The 24,606-nt window shown below is 36.1% G+C and overlaps 1 protein-coding gene across 6 annotated transcripts in view; it reads right to left on the reverse strand.

Moving 5' to 3' along the window:
• Positions 1–24,606, reverse strand: part of LOC110450084 (pleckstrin homology domain-containing family H member 1-like) — a 250,357-nt gene that overhangs the window by 110,646 nt on the left and 115,105 nt on the right. For 5 of the 6 annotated variants that reach the window (XM_021497335.1, XM_021497336.1, XM_021497341.1 and 2 more), the window contains 5 exons: positions 9,847–9,984; positions 6,410–6,493; positions 2,597–2,725; positions 938–2,122; positions 472–535 (listed from right to left, as the gene is read on the reverse strand). In XM_021497335.1, coding sequence (XP_021353010.1) covers positions 472–535; positions 938–2,122; positions 2,597–2,725; positions 6,410–6,493; positions 9,847–9,984 — 1,600 coding nt within the window. Of the gene's footprint in view, positions 1–471; positions 536–937; positions 2,123–2,596; positions 2,726–6,409; positions 6,494–9,846; positions 9,985–14,149; positions 14,520–24,606 lie in introns of those variants that run through there. The other variant, XM_021497340.1, reaches the window with a different exon arrangement.

The raw sequence follows: 24,606 nt of genomic DNA on the forward strand, positions 1-24,606 counted from the left end.
ATGGTGGTCTGGCAGTTCTAAGTATACCCCTACCTGTCACATGGTGGTCTGGCAGTTCTAAGTATACCCCTACCTGTCACATGGTGGTCTGGCAGTTCTAAGTATACCCCTACCTGTCCATGGTGGTCTGGCAGTAGTAAGTATACCCCTACCTGTCACATGGTGGTCTGGCAGTTCTAAGTATCCCCCTACTTGTGCATGGTGGTCTGGCAGTAGTAAGTATCCCCCTACCTGTCACATGGTTGTCTGGCAGTTTTAAGTATACTCCTACCTGTCACATGGTGGTCTGGCAGTTCTAAGTATACCCCCACCTGTCACATGGTGGTCTGGTGGTTCTAAGTATAACCCTACCTGTCACATGGTGGTCTGGCAGTTCTAAGTATACCCCTACCTGTCACATGGTGGTCTGGCAGTTCTAAGTATACCCCTAGTTGTCACATGGTGGTCTGGCGGTTCTAAGTATACCCCTACCTGTCACATGGTGGTCTGGCGGCTGCTGCCGGGACTTCTTAGGGACTGCATAGCTTCGTTTTTCCTGAAAATAAATTAGAACATCATCAATTTACAAAAGAACTGTTAATTTACAAAAGAACTGTTTTAAATTATTGTAATTGCCTAAATATTGACACTTTTTAAACCAGGACCTGGAGTTAAATCAATCCAAAGTTTTTAAAGTAATAATTATCTTTTTATCTTAATTTGTTTTATTTTAAATTAAACAAGATTCCTATTGAACCTGCATGATAACAAAGTAATCCATTTACATGTGTCTGAGATCGCAAAGACTCTTTTTGAATCAAAAAAGAAAAAGTTGAATGCCACAGAACAAAGGAAAGATGTAGTACTGCGGCGTAAATAGCAACTTTCTTAACATTGAACTTTTTTTCTGATTTTATTACTTCTGGTACATAAATGAGGTGAATATAGAGATACCTACCCAGTATGTGTGGTTGGCAGCCCGTCGTGTTGCCATGGGAGATGATCTATTTTTACTTGAGGTCGTCTCCTTGGCAGCACCAATCACCTGAGGTTCTAATACTTGGGGAGGAGGAACAAATTGTCCCCTCCCTCTTTGTGTTTCCTGAGCCAGAAAGTACTGTGGTCCCTCTCTGGGGGCTAGAAGTTGGAGGGGTGGTGGTTTATCTCGCTCCTTCCTTACCCGTGGGAATGTTGCTATGGCTGACACATTGGAGCTGTGATGATGGCCAAACACCCCAGTCATGGAAGACATGGGCGAGGTTTGGGGGAGGAGTGGGGTTAATGGGGTCAAAGGGGTCATCATAGTGCTAGGGGTCAAGGTTATAGGAGTTACATCCTCAACGATGATCTTATCCTCCTCCACTTCCTCCTCCTTCTCCTCATCCTCCAGATGCAGTGTGTCATCATCACCATTCATATCACCGTTTTGTAAATTCCTGAGACGAGACAACACTTCTTCACTTCCTGTACTGGAACTCACTAAGGAGTCAAAGATATGTGGATCGTGGAATTGCTTTCGTTCTATTTTGATCTGTGGAGGTAGAGACTTTTTAGGTTCGTATGTACTTTCGTGGTTCTGATCCACTTCCTGGTAAAGCGGATCATGTTCTATGTCTGCCATACTATCATCACTATTATTATCGGAGATATTTTCAGTTAAACCGTCCGGACTACTCTCGGGAGTGTCAGAAGGTGGACTGATACTTGCATCAGTCCTATCTTCCATTATTTCTTGTTCCATTTTGAAAGCTTCTAGTATAGAAGGTGAAGGTCGTCTGGGAATTTCTGGAGGTAATACAACAGGAGATGTAGATCGGGAACTGAACCCTGACCCAGGCTGTGAACTTGGAAAGTCTAAGGTGGGTCTCGGACTGTATGTCCGAGAAAAAGGTTGTAAGTTCACAACCTCTGAGACAGTTTCTGACCACCCCGTTCCTGAAAATGGACGGATGACGCCCACAACTTCGGACATTGGACGAGAGCCAAAGTTGTGAGACGCTGGCCTTGAACTTGCTTCAGAGACTGGCCTTGACCCAAGCAGTCCTGAAAGATTAGTCATCTCTGAGGCTGTCCTTGACCCCATATCCTGTGATGGAGGTCGGGATGCCTCAACAACTGATGAGGACGGTCTAGAGAAGGAATCCTGAAATATATCATAACATATAGCATGCTTGTCTATTTAGGGTTTGATGTCAAGGGTTATTCATTGTAATTATAGACGCTGAGTCATTACCGACCAAATTTGGAGTTTTTCACTTATTAAATATTAATACAGACTGGGAATTGCTAAATCTGTTGGTGGAAGCTCCCAAAATCAAGACGATACAGAAATTAGGTTGATACTAGAATGCCAGTTTGATATCAAGGCACTGTCAAAAGGTCTAGAACAAGTTCAGTGATGAATATTATGATCAATAGACATTTTGAATTAAGCTCCAAATATCTTAAGAGATTAGCAACATTCTTAATTCGAAGTCAAACCATGGGTGTTAGACAAACTGCTGAAAACAAAAAATCTGTTACAAAACACATGCACTTGAAGTTCTCTAGGACAATGAATACAGTCTGATGAGTTGCCCTCTGAGTACCAAATAAGTATAGGAAGATCTGTTTTTACCTGATGACTCAATCTGTAGATTTCTTTAGCTGCAAAGGCAGGGAGGGCCTGTAGCCGCTCCCTAAGGATCTCCACCTGGTCCTGAAGCATTTCATTCTCTGTCTGGAGTGCTTGGTTCTGCTGTTCTAGCTGGAACATTTATTTAAAACAGGTTTTCAGCTAAATGAAATTGACTAAATACAGTATAAATAGGGCCGTAGATAAATGTCAGAATCACATCCTGTAAATACTGGATTCTGGGGAATTTCGCCGCATTTTAGCTTTGGCCTTTTTCACCTTCCCCAATGAGGTTGAATTTATCATGACAGCCAGCGTTAGTACACAACATACACTATATAGTAAGTACATGTCAAGGGTGAAGTTAACATTAGCTGAACATGGATTTTATTGGAAAAGGGCAAAGTATACACTGATTCAAACTTAACGACAGGATCACATACTAAGTATTGGATTGGGTGAGAGTTCGCCAGTATACACTGATTCAAACTTAACGACAGGATCACATACTAAGTATTGTATTGGGTGAGAGTTCCCCAGTATACACGGATTCAAACTTAACAACAGGATCACATACTAAGTATTGGATTGGGTGAGAGGTCCCCAGTATACACTGATTCAAACTTAACAACAGGATCACATACTAAATATTGGGGTGTATATAACCAGTACATATACAATTTATGACAAAGTCAGGAAACAAATCAAATGTAGAGGATTTCAACGACCATTCCAACATTCTAAAAACAGTGAAATCCTTAAGATCAAGGCTATATGTACCATCATGTAATCAGTGCAATCTATCAACTTATGTCATTTCTTAGATCAATCAATAACAGACACATTAGCTGAACATGGATTTTATTGGAAAAGGGCAAAGTATACACTGATTCAAACTTAACGATAGGATCACATACTAAGTATTGGATTGGATGAGAGTTCCCCAGTATACACTGATTCCCACTGAACGACAGGACCACATACTAAGTATTGGATTGGGTGAGCATTCCCCAGTATACACTGATTCAAACTAAACAACAGGATCACATACTAAATATTGGGTTGTATATAACCAGTACATATACACTTTATGACAAAATCAGGAAACAAATCAAATGTAGAGGATTTCAACGACCATTCCAACATTCTAAAAACAGTGAAATCCTTAAGATCAAGGCTATATGTACCATCATGTAATCAGTGCAATCTATCAACTTATGTCATTTCTTAGATCAATCAATAACAGACACATTAGCTGAACATGGATTTTATTGGAAAAGGGCAAAGTATACACTGATTCAAACTTAACAACAGGATCACATACTAAATATTGGGTTGTATATAACCAGTACATATACAATTTATGACAAAATCAGGAAACAAATCAAATGTAGAGGATTTCAACGACCATTCCAACATTCTAAAAACAGTGAAATCCTTAAGATCAAGGCTATATGTACCATCATGTAATCAGTGCAATCTATCAACTTATGTCATTTCTTAGATCAATCAATAACAGACATTTTAAGTCCCACAAATAATGACTTGACATTTTTTGGGAATCAATGATCCCAGTGCCTATAAAAGAACCACTGGGGAAACACCCCAGCTATAGTGAAATAGATAACACAGAAAGTCTATAAACCGCCACCAGTCTCCTTAGAGTTATCACAATGTTCTCTGTTACACATTAACTTATCAAAGACTTAATGAATAACTTTGATAATTAAACCAGATGTTTTATAGATGCATCACACAGATTTGTTTATGGTACTGATGTTTTGACTGCTTTCAGAAGAGTTAGTTCATACAAATGAAAACTTGTATAACGTGTATTGCTGTGCTGAGTTTAAGCACTTCCCTGTATAATGTGTATTACTGTGCTGAGTGCAAGCACTTCCCTGTATAATGTGTATTGCTGTGCTGAGTTCAAGCACCTTCCTCTATAAGAGGTATTGCGCGACGTTCATAAAGCTATACAGTTTTTAATTAAAATAGAACACTTATCCAATAGACAGAATCATCTATTTATATTTTCTAAATTAAGAAAAGTAAAACATGAAAAGAAAACAGGAAATCATTTCAGCACCTGGCAGAAAACAATGTACTTGATATCATCGTAACAAGAAAACACCCTGAATGTCGATTGTTTAACTTCGGCCAACATGCATACTCTCCTATACTATAAGACAGTTAAATGTCAGAAAACAAATAACAGAAATTTCTCAAAGTTCTTGTTGCACAAACTGTCTAACGGGAAACTTTCACATATACAATCTAACTTTTGTCCTTCATAGGTAACATCCATATTCGCATTAATTTAATTCAATCTTCACATGCAATGAATATATAGTGTGTTGTGTATGAATATATGCTGTCAGGATAAATTCGCCTTTGTGATGGAGAGTGAAAAAGGCAAACTTAAACTTTGGAGAAAATTTCCAAGTTTACAGTGTTAAATGAAGTCAACTTAAAAACAAGAAACTTAACCATGATTTACCCGAGTTCTTTATCAGACAGTCAACTTACAAACAAGAAACTTAACCATGATTTACTCGAGTTCTTTATCAGACAGTCAACTTACAAACAAGAAACTTTACCATGATTTACCCGAGTTCTTTATCAGACAGTCTTTTAACAAATTAATCACTTATCTTATTAAATTATCAATTTATTTATCAAATTTAAAATTTTGTGTATTAAATTAACAACTTAATTATCAAATTAACCATTTATTTATTAGGACAAATGTTTGTTGAGTGGGCCGTTATACACCACAAATTGATCAACAGAGAAACTGCTGTGTAATCTGTTTAGAGTGAGGCGTACATGTAGGTTAGAGAGTAATGGTGATCTCCAGGTACAGACAGGTTCGCCTGTATTAGCTATAATGACATTGTCTGACAATCTGTGACCCCTGTCTAGACAATACTCCAACATCAATGTACATTCAGCAGTTTGGCAGTCATGTTAACCAGCTGATTCATCATATTTCAATATTGTATAGCCCGAAAGTGTTCAATTTCAGTGTATAGTGAAAATTGGAAGTAAACATCAAGTTTTATTGCTTTTTCACATTCGATAACTGTCTAGGATTTCTTATGCCATAAACAATGAAAAGCTCAATTTATGTGACTTGGATCTTTCATGGGATTCAGTCTAATGTTTCGACAGGAAAATCATAAATAACAACTATTTTTTCACATTTAAATCAAAAGACTTTGACCTTGAACTTTGTCTATTTGTGACATAATGCCTGCTTTAGGGTAAAGGTCACAGTTGGAACATTTAATAAACTCAAGTTATTGTTGTAACAAATTTAATACCTGCCAGGTACGACATAACTATAAATCTAACAAACAGTCGAGGAGGTGTTGCACTTAGAATGTTTTTGGAGCAGAAATTTAGAATTTCAAGGGGCATTACTCCAGGACAAGTAGTCAAATAATCAATTCCTTTCATCATGCACATCTACATAATATGTAGTTTCACTTTGCCAAATTACAAAAATTACAAAAATCTGTTAAGGAGGAGTTGTGCTTACAAGTTTTCTGGAGCAGAACTCTTAAAGGGCCATCATGACTCCAAGAAAAATATTGAATCTCAAATTCCATTCTTCATGCACATTTATATACAATGGACTTTCACTGTGTGAGGTTACAAAAAATTCCAACACATGGTTTAGGGGGAGTTGCATTTACAAGGACCATGGACAGACAGACTGACGATTCCTGTATACCCCCTACCTGGCCATGATATACATACCTGTGATAGTGTGTTAGTTATCCAATCTTTACCTGGCCATGATATACATACCTGTGATAGTTTATTAGTAACCCAATCTTTAATTTTGCCAGCCTTGTTCTCAACTTGTTTGGCATCCTGTTGTCGTTGCCGTTTCTGAAATGAGTAAGTACATTAATTAGAGGTTATTATTTTCGCCCCTCGATCCCCTTTTGTATGCTCAACAGTTTTTTTTATTGAAAGCAGACAGCCATTTTTCTTTATTGTATTGATTTAAAATGAACACCCTGATTGGTCTAATCTTACTTGCGGACCAATCAGAATGCTCATTTTTGATCAATTCAATAGAGAACAAAAGGCCCAATGGGACTGCATCGCTTACCTGGTATTAACCTCACACTTGTAACCTTAAAATTGTTCTAAAAAAAGCTACAGGCAAAATATCAGTATTTATGACTATAAGTAATTCAAAACAACCTTTTAAAGATTTTAAAACATTTGAACCCTGTGACCTTGAAAGTCAAACAAGGTCATTATGTTGAACAAACTTTAAAGCCCTCTATTTCAGCATGCAACTTGCAAAATACCAACACCCGAGACCTTTTGTTTAATGAGATTAGGTCATTTAAAGTTTTATACATGTCTGACCAAATGTGACCTTGAAAGTAGGACAAGGTCTTTCAAATGACTTGATAGCCCTTCATCCAAATATTAACATGCTGGGCCTCATGGTTATTCAGTAGAAGTCATTTAATGATTTTAACAAATTTGACCCCTGTGACCTTGAAAATAAGTCAAGGTCATTCATTTGAACAAACTTGATAGCCCTTCATCCTAGCATGCTAAATGACCAGATATCATCACCCTGAATCTTTTGGTCATTCAGAAAAAGTTATTTAAAGAATTTTAACATATTTGACCCCTGTGACCTTGAATATAAGTCAAGGTCAATCATTTTAACAAACTTGGAAGCCCTTCATCCAAGCATGGTACGGGCCTAATATCATCACTCTGGGACTAAAGGTTATTCAGAGGATGTTGTTGAAAGATTTTAAACATATTGGATGGACCCCTGTGACCTTGGATATAATTCAACATCATTTATCTAAACAAACTTTGTAGCCCTCCATCCCAGCATGCTACTGCCCTGATATCATCGCCATGGGCCTGTTAGTCCTTCAGAAGAAGGTTTAATGCTTTTAAACTTATTTGACCCCTGTAACTTTGAATACAAATCAAGGTCATTCATTTGAACAAATTTGATAGCCCTTCATCCTAGCATGTTACGGGCCAAATATCATCACCCTGGGCCTTTTCCTTATTAAATAGAAGTTATTTCAAGGTTTTAAACATATTAGACTCCTGTGACCTAGAACATGAGTGAAGGTTATTCATTTAAACAAACTTGGTGGCCCTTCATCCTAGCATGCTACTGGCCAGATATCATCATCCTGATCCTGATGGTTATTCAGAAGGAGTCTTTTAAAGTTTGTTTTTTTAGACAAATGACCCCCTTGACCTTGAATTTGAATCATTCAGTCCGGAAAAGCAGGGAGCCAAGCAAGCTCGGAACTCGTGAGGAAGCCAAGGATGTGTGATATTTATACTTGTTGAAAGCGGACATTATGGTGCGGTGTGTTTTAAAGAAAGCTTCAAGGATGGGACCATTGTGTGATGCGGTCTGCTGCATCACAAGCTGCTACGGTTTTGAAACATGCAGGTTGATTTCAAAGCTAATTTTATATTATTAAATTTTATGTTGTTTTAGTAATTATATGATAGAAGTTTCAATAAGAAAATAAAAACTATAGATTGTTTATAGTAACGTTACAGCGTATGTGTATATTATATACAGGTTACTGAGACATGTAAGGGTACATTCAATACCAAAATAATCTATAAGATTTGTATATTGTACATTTTACCTTATTCTTGTTTCCTTTGAATCATCTAAATTTACAGTCATCAACATTTTCTACTTTGCAGTCATATGTATATTTCATCAGTAATGCTTTAATGGAGAAGGCGAACTTTAAGTTTTATAACAATTGTGTCTAATCCCTTTTGTATTGTTTTGCAAATAAAATATGTTTAAATAAAAAAAATCATTCATTTTGGTAATTCAGAAGAAGTTGTTTAAGGATTTTAACATATTTGACCCCTGTGACCTTTATTATGTGTAAAGGTCATTTAATTGAACAAACTTGGTAGGCCAAATGTCACCATCCTGGTCCTTTTGGTTATTCAAAAGAAGTTGTTTAAAGGTTTTTAACAACAATTGACCCCTGTGACCTTGAATGTGTGTGAAGGTCAGTTATTTGAACAAAATAATTTGTAGCCCTTCATCCAAGTTTGCTTCTGGCCAAATATCGTCACCTTAGGCCTTTTGGTTATTAAGAAGAAGTTGTTTAAAGTAAAATATTGATGCCGGACTCCGGACTCACAAAGGATGTCTATAAATATCAGTAACAAATAATATCCTGTACTCTTACAACAAGCTAAATAGGTTGCTTCCAAACTTGAATACATTTTTTCTGTCTTTTATTGAGTTTTTAGTCGGAAACACCGTAACTGTTTAATGAGCGCCAAAGGAGACGGACAGAGGAAGATATTCTAGTCAGAAACCCGAGCTACAGTTGGTGGATAGTCTACTGGGTGGTAAGACCTATCTATAACATAATGTTATGATTATAAACAAAGATAAGATCTGCAGCATTGCACCTGTGTGACATACCTCTTCAGCTGGATCAACTAACATCTGTACAAATATTCTTTTTCTCTTTTTTAAAATATGAATTTAAATGATTTTTTTTCCCATTTCCTACAATCCTTTCTTTCATTTTCTTTTCAAGATAAATGATTTCCTCAGCTTTTTATCATGTTAGGACTTTCTTACATCAACAAGTGATCAAGTTTAGACCTTCCTCATTATACCCCAGTATCAGATTCGTTATCATTATTTACTGTGTTTATGACCAAGCCATGTTAGGACTTTCTTACATCAACAAGTGATCAAGTTTAGACCTTCCTCGCTATACCCCAGTGTCAGATTCATATTTCTGAGACAAAAAATATTTTCAAATACACAATTAAACACCCTTAGCCTAATGACTCTTTGATAAGAACTCCATATAAATGTGATTTCAACCCAGTTCATGGACAGTTGTTCATTGACTTACAGAGATTTTAAGATTCCAGATCCTGCATAATTATTTACCAGATGCTGTTTTTCCATTAATACTGTATGCATGTTACAACATTTGTAATCTTGACCAGAGCTGATGTCAAAGAAACCTTCTACAAACATTTGTACTTTCAATACAAATGTATATCCTAACTTGTCTGACGTAAGGGAGCCACATCAAGGTTGATATGAAGGACTGTTTCTCTCGTTAGTCGTCCTCCCCTGTATAACAGGAGTATTTGACAGCATTAAAACCCCATCAGCTTTAGCCCACGCTAACCAACTGTTAAATCAACTGTCAAACATCTCTGTGAATGGTACAGACCTGCTCCTCTAATTGTTCTTGTAAGGACTTGATGATTTGATTTTTCTCATGACATTCCCGTTGAAGGTCGTGCACTCTGGTCTCAAGGTCGCGGGGCTGCCAGTGGATTGCTGCAAGCTGCTGCTCCATCAAGCGAAGCTGTAACAGACAAAGCAAGCCGATTGGTTAGATCTCCACATCAAATCCAGTGTTAAACTGTTCACATATTGTTAGCCCACAGACAAAACACCATGATTGGTTAGATCTCCACATCAAATCCAGTGTTAAACTGTTCACATATTGTTAGCCAACCGACAAAACATGATGTTTTTTAAACTGCATGTTCACAAATTGTTAGCATAAGGCTTGTATAAATAACATTCCACCCAAAAAATATATATCAACATATGCCATTAAAAAATTAGTATCACCCCCTAAATAACTACAAGCAATAAGACATACTGAGATGGTTAGATATTATTTGATATCGAGTCCAGATGACACTGTTTGAAAACATTGGACAGTCCTGTCTTATGCTTGGCTCCAGATGATTTGCATCAGTATGTTGTACCTGACAGATATGCCAGTATTTGAGCATGACTCCCAATATTTCACTTTCCTTTTATACTTTTGAAATAGGCAAAATTCCCTAGATCCTGTTTTTTGCTCAAATTCGTTTAATGCATTTCATACAGCAGCTTAAACTATGAAAATTTACACCCTTCTTTTGTCAAATAGAGGTCATAGGTCATTATTTAAGCAATTCTAAGACGTTTTTAAAAACCAGGTTACTTCCGAATGTAAATTTGAAAAGAGTGGCATGTAGGCCATCTTCCCAACAAACCCATAATTCACCACTGCTATCTCTGGACTTCCAAGTCTCGGTGTCTGCAACATTTTAAATTCCAGACCATTTTCACAACTATGTGTTGTAGATCTAGACATAAAAGTTGATTCTAAGCTCACAAACCCTAGCTTAACTAATTACAAGCTCCTTATTGGCCATATACAAAATGATCACTTTCCATCTAAATGTCTTCATATAAAGGATACAGTAAAACCTCGTTATGCTGCCCTTAATAGTATTTACCACCTCACTCAATGCTATCATATCTTCATATACTGCCACCATGTGTCCAGTAAATGAAGGCACTATAAAGAGGTCTGGCAAAATATCAATTAAGACATATAAAAAAATTGTCAGAAAATAGGAATGGGATATTTTGAAATGATTTGATTATATCAAAGATTAACTACATTTCAAATAAATGAATGCATTTGCATTAAGATGTATGTTTGGTAAGCTATACAAATCCACATGATATAAATATTATTTTATAAGTTTAGAAATTGACATTCTAATACATGGATTTTCTCCTCGTATCAAATTTTATGTTTATGTGAATTGTAGTGTCTGATAATGAGATGTTGTAACATATACAGCTATCAGTTGGCTGTTTATGAACTACAGGGATCTGTATAAGCTGAGATATAAACAGGAATTACAAGATAGTGTTTTGGTTTTCACACCCAGACAGCAGTTGATATTGAGATAATATGAAAGTATAAGTTTCTCCCGAGCTCTAGCCTATATATAAGTAAGTTCACTACAGTACATGATACTGATAACACTAAGTCACATGTTCACTGTCTAGTAAAAGCGTAGTCAGAATCCGCTAAGATCAGTTGTAATATAAAACTTTTCAACCATAAAACTAGAATTAGACTTAATATTTGTTATAGAACTGTATGGGACATATATAACACAGTATAGATGATAGGGAAAGCTTCTGACATAAAAATGTGTGATGTTATAAATCAGGTATTACCAGCTTTTGAGGACACTCTGCTGTATTGTATAAGTTACGGACCTCGTCATTGAAAACCAGTCTCATTTAAGGAAGTATCATCACTTTTCTGGTACCAGGTGTCGTATAGGTAATTAATACAACATCTGTTGACTTGTTTAGATAATGCACTGTCGTAGATTCTAATCCCCAGAGCTAGGAAAACACGGGTATGTATATAAATACAGTCTACTGATTACACCATGCATGTAACTGAAAAGACTAACCAGATAGATGTTTAACTTTCTCCTTGGAACAGTCTGTTTAAATAAAGAGCATACTAACCAGATAGATGTTTAACTTTCTCCTTGGAACAGTCTGTTTGCATATTACACAATGTATTATACACAACTTAAATCTATATACTTTATATATTTGAATACAAAATTGATTTAGCACTTAACTTTAGCTTGATTTATAAGCATGTATTTAGCGATTACATAATGACATGCAAATCATCGGGGAGTGTTCATCATCACTGCGGCAAGATTTATGGTAGCTTTTGTAATACCAGTTACTCAACCAGTAAACTACAAATTATGTACCAGAATGTAGACTGCAACCCAGCATGCTTCTGGCAAAATATCATTACCCTGGACCTTTTGGTTATACAGAACAAATTATTTAAAGATTTTAACTTGGTAGTCCTTCATCCCAACATGTTACTGGCATTATCCTAGGCCTCTTGGTTATTCAAAAGAAGTTCTTTTAAAGGTTTTTAACATATTCAACCCTTGTGACCTTGCATATAAGTCAAGGTCATTCATTTGAACAAACTTGGTAGTCCTTCATCCTAGCATGCAACAGACCCAATATCAGTACCCTGGGCCTTTTGGTTATTGAGAAGTTGTTAGAAGAATTTAACATATTTGACCCCTGTGACCTTGAAAGTTGGTCAAGGTCATTCATTTGAACAAACTTGGTAGCCCTTTATCCCAGCATGCTACAAGCCCAATATCAGTACCCTTGGCCTTTTGGTTATTGAGAAGAAGTTGTTTAAAGTAAAATATTGACGCGGGACGCCACGCCATGGCATAAGCTCACACTTGCCCTTGTATTGGGCTGGTGAGCTAATAAAACTAGCTCAGGATGCACGTAATCATTAAAATATTTCCAACTGATCTTGTCACACACAGCTACAACTATTACCTAGTTAACTCATTCATCCCTGAAGACACATTTGAACTCTTCTAATTCAAAGATTAGGGAGTAAAGAATAGGGAGTTGGGCATCTTGTGTGTTACTTTAAAAAAATTCTAGCTCAATACATAACACAAGGTTTAAAAATATAGACTTGTGTCTAACTATGAATTTCATATTATGACATGATTTCTCTACTTATTAACATCGGTATAAAACCAAAGTAAATGTATAGGTAAATATGTCCCCTATTTATACATCAACGATCTGCACATGTGTCACTCCGCACTTTTACACACATATGCCCTTTCTCCATGTGATACCTGCACAACTATCTTCTATACAAAATGATCCTAGATGTACATGTGTTTTTCTATAAATGTGTGCCCATGAGACTTCTATCATAAAACATCCACACACATGTACTCACATATGTCCTGTAGTAACACACATGCATACACCATCTATACACATGTGTCATCAAGTTTTCCTCTTCAGTATGCATGCAGATCGTGATCAATACAAACCATAAATTATCAACGATCTCCAGGTAACCGAAGTAATTATAGCTTATTTATAATGTTTAGGAATTTCTACATCATGTAATATTCTCAAAAAGCGATACATATATACGTGTTAAAGTTGATCAGCACTGTTAGCTTCCTAGCTGCAGTGTTATTACTGAGCAGACATAACCAAGTCACACACTATGTTTCTACGTTAAGCTAACAATGTGTATAGCAGGTGTGTACATAATTTACCGTGAAGCCATCAAAAACATGATGACCATGCATTTAAATAATAAATATGTTTTAAACCTCATGCAGATTTGCAAGAACAATTTCCATAACTTTCAATAATTATCTCCTCTCTAGCTATTTATTGAATCTAAGAATAATGAAAAAATTCATGACTTAATGAATCCATAGAGCATTGTCTACCAATCACCATGCTTTCCTACCAAGCCTTAAGTGTTAACATTACTTAACCCATCTACCAAGCCTTAAGTGTTAACATTACTTAACCCATCTAACAAGTAAGATTTTCTGCAGGACTCTGGATCCAGTATAGATAACACTAGCCGTCCTTGGTACTGAAGCTTCAAAGCTGAAAATACAGCCCATTAATTTGTATATAAGACCTATACTCTGTCTACCCTAAATCAGACACTCATTAATTAGTCATTAGACAATGCACACCTGTAATCTTGTACAGGTAACATACAGGTAGCACTGTGTTGGAGTGCAGGTAGGACACGGCTGTAATGTCATTCCTTCTTGTAAAAATAACAATAATTTAAAGACGATGAATCTGTCATTTTTCCATTCTTTGATTACCTTGTTGATTCTGATTAAGAATGCCTGTTGAGTGTTGTAGGCAAACATCTTCTGAGGGACGGATGACGACGGCATTCTCGGTCAGATCAATGCCAGGTGTTACACACAGGTAGACTAGCCAGACTGGCTCTTTATGTACGACTCCATTATCTATAGTTAGCTTCCACTACTATATTGCACTATAATATTTCCGTACATATATTGCCGGTCAGCTGATCTTGTTGAAGATGACAGATGCGTACCTCCCACCTCGGGAGTGAAGAGTTTTAAAGCTCCGAACCATTACAGATGTATCTGTTAGACTGAGCAGCTTATTAATCAGTTGTAGTTTACATGTTACACACAAAAAATACTCCCAACGTTTACCGGACCTCAACCATGAACCGCAGATTGCACTGACGTACTGTTATAACTACAATTAGGCCAAATGCATGGTATTTATGGGTTTCTGGTGTTCAAACTTGGAGCACTAGCTGTCTGTCGTACCTCGGATATTCACATTATATCAACAGATACACATATAGCCATATGTAGATCTGTTTCCTAGATTATCAAACTTGCTCACAATCTGATATTTTGTCGGACAAAAAATTCACGAAACTGTTGTATAATGCGAAATTTCCAGACACAGTAAGATACACCAGCAAGTGATTTGCACAAAAAAACGGGAATTCCTGAAACAATTGTAACACTCCACAATACATGAACTGATTCTAAAATCTGTAATTCAAACTGTCTGCTGAACAGAATTTGCAATTCTGATGTCCATATATTTCCTGTCATACTTTTTTCAAGCACACAGGTCTGAGTCATTTCCTCATCGACATACCTGTCCTTCAAACACTTTACAAATTTCATGAATAAGTGATTACATAATGCAATGGTGCAGTGGTCTCTCAAACACTGTCAATATTCATTTCTGTATCTAATATCTCAACTTATTCATTGTCATTATACCTGCACCGAGACCTTGTCAATATCAATGTACTTGCTGCAACAATAATTAGGGAAGCTGAAAGGCTCAGATATATGGCGTCTGTGATTTACAACACTAAATATTGACATTGACAAATCCCAGAGTCAGACACATGCAAAAAATTGTGTGTACAGAGTGTCAGACACAAACAATTAATATTTACAGGTACCGTGAACATAAAGGACTTCCTCCTAGTTCATAGGTCAAAGCTAGTTCAATTAAGCTTGAAATTGATGAAAAACGAAAACAAGAAATTCCATGAATTTGCTTATTTGCATATAAACATGCCAGATTACACGATTTGTGTGTAATTTATAGCCAAAAGTTATTATGGTGACTAGCGGATGGTGACCAGGTTTTTATTTATGTAGTGTAGCTAATATTTCTGTGATCACAATTAGGTCAATCCAAGAAGAAAAGCTTGGAAAAATTGGTTTTACTTTGTACTAAACAAATAACTGTAGCAAGTACTTTGTTACTCAATTTGGCCTTATTTGTTTAACACCCTATCCAGGTAATCTAAGGACATACTTTGTTGCTCGAAACAATTAACCTTTAAATATGAGATCATTAATATTGTGTGACCAGGAAGAAATTATTGAAATGAATTTCAGAATAAAGGAATATAAACAGAAGAAATTGACTTTTCTGCTTCCTTTAATTTGTATATCCCTTTCATTTTCAGCCCTCCCCTCCCTGATGTCATTAAGTCCCATTGGGACCTAAACCAGATAACACAACATGACTACCCAGACAGTTCTGACTAGGCTAGACATAATTCAAAATACACACATAATTAAGAATCAATGGCAATGAATGGCTAGAACTTCCCTATAATCCATAAAATGATGATAGAAATGAATACCGGGCCATTTTTAAAACATCTGGCCAAACAGGAGGAAAGGTTTCTAAGTGACCCAGCCAGTAAGGTTCAGGGAACATAAATCAAGTAAAAGCTTGGAGACAATGAAATAAGCCACTCAAATTCATCTGATTATCCAATATCCTCTGACACGATCGCCTTTCAAATTCCTCTGTACAAAAGGCCTACATGTTTTGCGCCTCATTCCAGTCAGCAGGTTTTTTCCCCACCAAACAAACTCCCTTTAAAGCCTTTGTAAAACCTATACACCTTATTACCCATGCTGTGGGAAAATTAACACTGGGACATTTAAGACTGTACGACTGATGTTGAAAAGTTTTATTAGGATTAGTAAACTAGTTTTTTTTTAATTAAACAGCATGCAAAATCTGACAGCTATTCTACATAGTTTAAAATGATGATCAGTCGACTGTGAATTTTTAACTAATGGCACTTTGTGTTGAAATGAATGGATACATTAGTTTTTATGTGCATGGACACACTTTTTTATGTCATTAAACTTAGGGTATGTAAACATAGCTTGATAAATGAGACCCCAGTATACCCAGCCAGACTTGTGACACATAAACACACCGAGATAAAGGTTTTAAACTCTGATGAGGAATTGATAGCAAAAGAAATGTTTTTATTCATTTATGGCATCCCATTTATCTTCAGCTATTAATTACACTGCAATTTTGTTTCATTTTACTGGTTTGATCAAAATGTACCCCAAGACTGAAACAAACCTTGTATAATAAAGAAAGCAGAGTATCAATGTTGACCTATTTTTTTTTATTTTTTTTTATCCCTTTGGACAAAGCATGTTAAAACCACAGGTTGGTTTAACAAGAGTTTTGGAAGAGATGTCATCAAAAGCAAAGTTTTGATCCCTATGGCCTAGGATGCTAGTACCAAAATCAGGTTGAATTCTGTTGAGCAGTTTTGGAGGAAATGTTGTATAATGTAAAAGTTGACAGATGACTGATGACAGATGGATGATCGAACAAGCACCAAGACGTACGTATCAGCTTCTTTGTACCAGGTGAGCTAACAATGGTACATCAATGTGCCCCTGGTTATTTTATAACTACAAATAAGGCCAAGTATCTGTGGCTATACAGGGAAATAACTCCAGACCGGCTTATATACGATAAATATGATAATTAATTGGTATATAATAATATTTTTTTAATAGAAGTGTTATCGTAGACAAGGATTCTAATTACACATGGTCTAGTTGGTTGTGGACATGTGATAGGGACCATCAGAACATCTACAGGGTTTTCCCCGTTAAGCATGCACAAGATGATATAATTCTAGTTATTGATGGCACAACACAAGACTTGACAGACCAAATTAATTAAAACAGAATAAAAACACGGACTTTACAAGTAGCGGGACAAAAAACCTGATATAATCACCACTGAACAAAGACTTGTAAATGCCAATTAAACAATACCTGATCTGTCGTACACGCCTTAAATCTTATCACCACCCTTGTAACCAGTAAAACAATATCTCGACTACTGGTTCATGTGATTATCACAGAAAGAATCGGCTGATAACGTGAGGTAGGAAATAGTGGAGATTCGATGCATGTGTCGATTAGTCTCAATCTAGGTACATGTACCTTCAACCTCAGCTGTTTGACCTTTAACCTTCATGAACCCTGAACTGCTCATCAGTATAACAGTATATTACAGCTTAGTACTACTTAGTGATTGATCTACATGTCTCTGAAAAAATGATCCTCTAACAAAAGGTTTTCTACACATGTGACAGAGATAATGCTGGAATACCAATTTAATATTGCATTATCTCTCCTTTTTTTTGGAAAATGTTACAAATACCAATAATACACATGTAACAAAATATTGCTGACACAAAAATCGTATTTGTAGAGATGAAAAATCATCAATAACACATCATCTTCTTTGCATTGGTGACGAAATGTTGTTGATGCAAAGGTGTTTTGAGCAGTTGATAAATATGCTGACATATGTAATTTCATAGATTTACAACACATGTTACTAAACAAGAAATATCTATTGCAGAAGAATGATGACCATTCCAAAATTTTAATAAATCACCTGTTTTCCCAAGGTGACCCAATTTAAGTCTGGTGTAATAGTATATCTATGGAGGGGTATGTGACGGACCATTATATACTGGCTCTAGTGTGTCACACTACGCCACTGATCTATAGTCTACCTATCATACTGTACCTAATAACCAACACTATATAACACTGTGTAAGGACGTGCTACAGACACTGGACGTCAAAAACAGTCACCAATCATTTTCTAATAACGAGTTGCAGAAAAATCAATTTTAGTACATATCAGGAAATCAAAAATTGATGAAATATTTAGTTCTGAACACATGAACATTGACATATATCTGAATACAATACCACATGATCTATAGAGATGATAAAATATTCACAAAAGCATCTTGATCTTTCGGTCCTTAAACAGAGTCCTAACACCTGGTAATAAACACAATGCCCCCAAGGCAATGAATGATTTCCTCATAGCATTAATTGTCACAAAACTATAGTCTTTAAATCCATGTTTTAGTGTCCTTGATAAAGAATTTGTCTATAACGTCATGTTTCATTGTCCTTGACACAGAACTAGTCTGTTAGGTTATGTTTCATTGTCCTTCACACAGAACTAGTCCATAAGGTCATGTTTCATTATCCTTCACACAGAACTAGTCCATAAGGTCATGTCTCATTGTCCTTGACACAGAACTAGTCCATAAGATCATGTTTCATTGTCCTTGACACAGAACTAGGCTATAAGGTCATATTTCATTGTATTAGACACAGAACTAGTCTATCAGGTCATGTTTTATTGTCCTTGACACAGAACTAGTCCATAAGGTCATATTTCATTGTCCTTCATACAGAACTAGTCTATAAGGTCATATTTCATTGTCCTTGACACAGAACTAGTCTATAAGGTCATATTTAATTGTCCTTGACACAGAACTAGTCCATAAGGTCATATTTCATTGTCCTTGACACAGAACTAGTCTGTTAGGTCATGTTTCATTGTCCTTGCCACAGAACTAGTCTATAAGGTCATATTTCATTGTCCTTCACACAGAACTAGTCTATAAGGTCATATTTCATTGTCCTTGACACAGAACTAGTCTGTTAGGTTATGTTTCATTGTCCTTCACACAGAACTAGTCTGTTAGGTCATGTTTCATTGTCCTTGCCACAGAACTAGTCTATAAGGTCATATTTCATTGTCCTTCACACAGAACTAGTCCATAAGATAATGTTTCATTGTCCTTGACACAGAACTAGTCCATAAGATCATGATTCATTGTCCTTGACACAGAACTAGTCCATAAGATCATGTTTCATTGTCCTTGACACAGAACTAGGCTATAAGGTCATATTTCATTGTATTAGACACAGAACTAGTCTATCAGGTCATGTTTCATTGTCCTTGACACAGAACGAGTCTATAAGGTCATATTTCATTGTATTAGACACAGAACTAGTCTATCAGGTCATGTTTTATTGTCCTTGACACAGAACTAGTCCATAAGGTCATATTTCATTGTCCTTCATACAGAACTAGTCTATAAGGTCATATTTCATTGTCCTTAACATAAAATCAGTCTATAAGGTCATGTTTCATTGTCCTTAACACATAATTAGTCTAGAAGGTCATGTTTCATTGTCCTTGACACAGAATTAGGCTATAATGTTATGTTTCATTGTCCTTGACACAGAACTAGTCTATAAGGTCATTTTTCATTGTATTAGACACAGAATCAGTCTTTAAGGTCATATTTCATTGTCCTTGACACAGAACTAGTCTGTTAGGTTATGTTTCATTGTCCTTGACACAAAACTAGTCTATAAGGTCATGTTTCATTGTCCTTCACACAGAGCCAGGCCATAAGGTCATGTTTCATTGTCCTTGACACAGAATTAGGCTATAATGTTATGTTTCATTGTCCTTGACACAGAACTAGTCTGTTAGGTCATGTTTCATTGTCCTTGACACAAAACTAGTCTATAAGGTCATGTTTCATTGTCCTTCACACAGAGCTAGTCCATACGGTCATGTTTCATTGTCCTTGACACAGAACTAGACCATAAGGTCATATTTCATTGTCCTTCACACAGAACTAGTCCATAAGATAATGTTTCATTGTCCTTGACACAGAACTAGTCTGTTATGTCATGTTTCATTGTCCTTGACACAGAACTAGACCATAAGGTCATATTTCATTGTCCTTCACACAGAACTAGTCCATAAGATAATGTTTCATTGTCCTTGACACAGAACTAGTCTGTTAGGTTATGTTTCATTGTCCTTCACACAAAACTAGTCCATAAGGTCATGTTTCATTGTCCTTCACACAGAGCTAGTCCATAAGGTCATGTTTCATTGTCCTTCATACAGAACTAGTCCAAAAGGTCATGTTTCATTGTCCTTGACACAGAAGTAGTCTGTTAGGTCATGTTTCATTGTCCTTGACACAGAATTAGGCTATAATGTTATGTTTCATTGTCCTTGACACAGAACTAGTCTGTTATGTCATGTTTCATTGTCCTTGACACAGAACTAGTCCATAAGATCATGTTTCATTGTCCTTGACACAGAACTAGGCTATAAGGTCATATTTCATTGTATTAGACACAGAACTAGTCTATCAGGTCATGTTTTATTGTCCTTGACACAGAACTAGTCCATAAGGTCATATTTCATTGTCCTTCATACAGAACTAGTCTATAAGGTCATATTTCATTGTCCTTCACACAGAACTAGTCCATAAGATAATGTTTCATTGTCCTTGACACAGAACTAGTCTGTTAGGCTATGTTTCATTGTCCTTCACACAGAACTAGTCCAAAAGGTCATGTTTCATTGTCCTTGACACAGAATTAGGCTATAATGTTATGTTTCATTGTCCTTGACACAGAACTAGTCTATAAGGTCATTTTTCATTGTCCTTGACACAGAACTAGTCTGTTATGTTATGTTTCATTGTCCTTGACACAGAACTAGTCTTTAAGGTCATATTTCATTGTCCTTGACACAGAACTAGTCTATAAGGTCATTTTTCATTGTATTAGACACAGAATCAGTCTTTAAGGTCATATTTCATTGTCCTTGACACAGAACTAGTCTATAAGGTCATATTTCATTGTCCTTGACACAGAATCAGTCTATAAGGTCATATTACATTGTCTTTGACACAAAATCAGTCCATAAGGTTATGTGTCATTGTCCTTGACACAGAACTAGTCTATAAGGTCATATTTCATTGTCCTTGACACAGAATCAGTCTATAAGGTCATATTTCATTGTCTTTGACACAGAACTAGTCCATAAGGTTTTTCATTGTCTTAGACACAAAATCAGTCTTTAAGGTCATGTTTCATTGTCCTTGACACAGAACTAATCTGTAAGGTCATGTTTCATTGTCTTAGACACAAAATCAGTCCATAAGGTTATGTTTCATTGTCTTAGACACAAAATCAGTCTTTAAGGTCATGTTACATTTACTTTGACCCAAAATCAGTCCATAAGGTTATGTTTCATTGTCTTAGACACGAAATCAGTCCATAAGGTCATGTGTCATTGTCCTTGACACAGAACTAGTCTATAAGGTCCTGTTTCATTGTCTAAGACACAAAATCAGTCCATAAGGTTATGTTTCATTTTCCTTGACACAGAACTAATCTGTAAGGTCATGTTTCATTGTCTTAGACACAAAGTCAGTCCATAAGGTTATGTTTCATTGTCTTAGACACAAAATCAGTCCATAAGGTTTTATTTCATTGTCTTAAGACACAAAATCAGTCCAAAAGGTCATGTGTCATTGTCCTTGACACAGAACTAGTCAAATCTTATTGGCCTGGATTCATAATTATTTATAAAGTGCAACATAATTTGTTTAGTTACCATGTCTCTGACTTGACAAGCTAGGTCTTTATATAAAGACTAATTGCCAAATGTCAATCAAATTGTTGTAATGCAGGAAGACTTCATAGAATGTTGAACCAATATAACACCAGAACGTTGTTTCAATACGGAATCTGTCACCATCTTCACCTAAAACAATGGCAGAGCCCAAATTATGTCAGCAGTTCCCCTACAGCAAATGATATGGCCTAGCTAAGTCAAAACAATTTCTGCCTCACAATGAGAGCTGTTGTTCCCCTACAATAGTACAGTGTTGGTGTTGACATCCCGTTACTGGGAGTCCCACTGTTATGTAAATCACAGCCTTACTTTTAGTTTTGTGTATCACCAACTAACACAAACCTCTCATCCTATACATTAACACTCCACTATATACACAAATACTATTCTCCTGGATAACCTCCCCTTGTACTTTTAGAATAACTGTAATCATCATAGCACATGCTACTTGACTTTTGTCTGTATTTCTGACATAAAGTATACAGTGCTCAGATGAGTTCCCATTTAACACTAATTCATTATTACCCAAGTAATTCATAATTATTTATGTTGTAATCTTGTTGCCAAGCTGAAGAACAGATTTTCTGTATTCCCTGTTCTGCACTTTTAGGGTTTATTTTCTGTAGACAGAAGGAATATCTCCATGTTGTGCTTTTATTATACAGTTTTAATCATAATGAAACACTAAGAATTCTTGGCATATTCCTGGACATATTTGTATGCTACACTTCTGCAATGTCACTTCTCATTACAGAATCAGAGGTCCCTGTTTATGCATTCCTGCGGAGCATGCCTTCCTACGTAACTTTGATTACAGAGGCACACTTGACATGCTGAAGTATCTTACAACTGTTACATGTAACATCATTAGATACAAACTACGTCAAGCAATTCTACAAAAATCCACTTACTCTCTAATGGCTGAAGAATTTCAATGAACTAATTTTAAATTTTATAAAAGGACAAATATTTTGGTCTGCTCAGATAAGGGCTACAAATTGCGCTAAAAACATTCAACATATTCTTATTCAATTTTTTAATTTGTAAATCCAGTGAAACTCATTTACTTGAACTCGCATTACTCGAATTCCCTCTTACATATTTCACTGATTTATCCCCCACCACTCAAAACCTTAGTAATTAACCTGTCCATTCGCCGAACAGGAAGACACCCCCGTGCATCAGACCTTTAGCTGCGTGCAGTCCATGTTCATTGTTCGGGCTCGTGACAAAAGGGTTACGAGTTCGAGTCACGGCACGGCACTTTGTTGTATCTTTGAGCAAGATACTTTACTCTGCTTGTTCCAATTTACTCAGCTGTAAATGAGTACGTGATTGGGCAGTGCTAGAATTGTAGAATGCTAGCTGTGAGCACCAAAATGGCAGCACCGGCTGTATGCTCCACAGGAAGTTAAGAAATATATTGGCTGGTTGCATAAGACCCTATAACTACGGATAATAATTTGTGAACTGCTTTGAGAAGACCAATAACTAGATTGTGATAAAGCATATATAAGAACCTCAAATCATTATTATTAATAATATTCATTGTGCTTATACAGGTGTCAGTCTGACGTAAGATATAACTAAAGTATAAACAGTAGTATCATTAATTACTTGCATAGTTACTCTCATGTGGCTGCATTATCATTTTGTGTGCATATTTATTATTTCTCAACAATGTTTTGACATTGATGTTTAGCGAAAGTGTTTATGCATCCGGTGTGTAAAACCGTATTTCGGCATGGCAACATTAAGCGGAAGTCTCATAGCGGATTCCTACCTACAGCTTTTTGTTTTACTTCTTTTCGCTATTCAGACAGCTATATGTTTGCATTGTTGAGCTAACTTATATCTTATTAAAAGTTGTTATCTTTATTAAACTTCTTTGTTACTTCTATCATCTACACCTGCGACATTTGCAGTGATCGTACTGTCTGTCGTACAACCTGAGGAAACAAATAATGATGTCGGATGAACTTTGGACTCGTGGAGTATCAGGTATTCCTTAAACTATTGATCTCAACCCTATGAGTTTGGGATAGCAGGGTTTTACTGTAATTATATTGACAATTTGACCAAGTACAGCTATGCAGATTACATCAATCAGAGTATTTTGAATACAAGCTAAACAGATTTATTTCAAGATCCCTTTATTTAACTAAATAAGAACATAATTAAAACGCACCGGAAATCTCAAAAATTTTAATCACGAAAATCTTGAAGAAAAAACCCCAACAAAGTAGGCGTATTAAAAGTAAATAAAAAGACTGTCAATAAAAGAACTCTGCCACTCTTTTAAATACATGATTGAGTAGAGGTGTTGATGTTACAGTGACAGACGCACGCGACACCACCACGCCATGTACCTGTCCCACCACAGTGCCAACAATGCAGCAATTCAGATCACGCCTGTTGCAAACATTCAGAGGTTTTGTTTCAACAGAACAATTAAATCATGGTTTTGAAACTGTTCAATAAAAATATCAGACCAAATTCAAAGAGACCACACAAGAACCACAAGAACTGGAATAAATCCTTAAAAAATATGCAAGATGTTGCATAATCTAGTTTTGCTGTGCAGCATGTTTCATTCATGTTTTAGAAAGATTATTGCGAGTTTAATCTGATCTAGTCGGACTATATAATGTAGTTA

The sequence above is a fragment of the Mizuhopecten yessoensis genome, unplaced genomic scaffold (assembly GCF_002113885.1).
Source record: "Mizuhopecten yessoensis strain PY_sf001 unplaced genomic scaffold, ASM211388v2 scaffold4977, whole genome shotgun sequence".
NCBI lineage: Eukaryota > Metazoa > Mollusca > Bivalvia > Pectinida > Pectinidae > Mizuhopecten > Mizuhopecten yessoensis.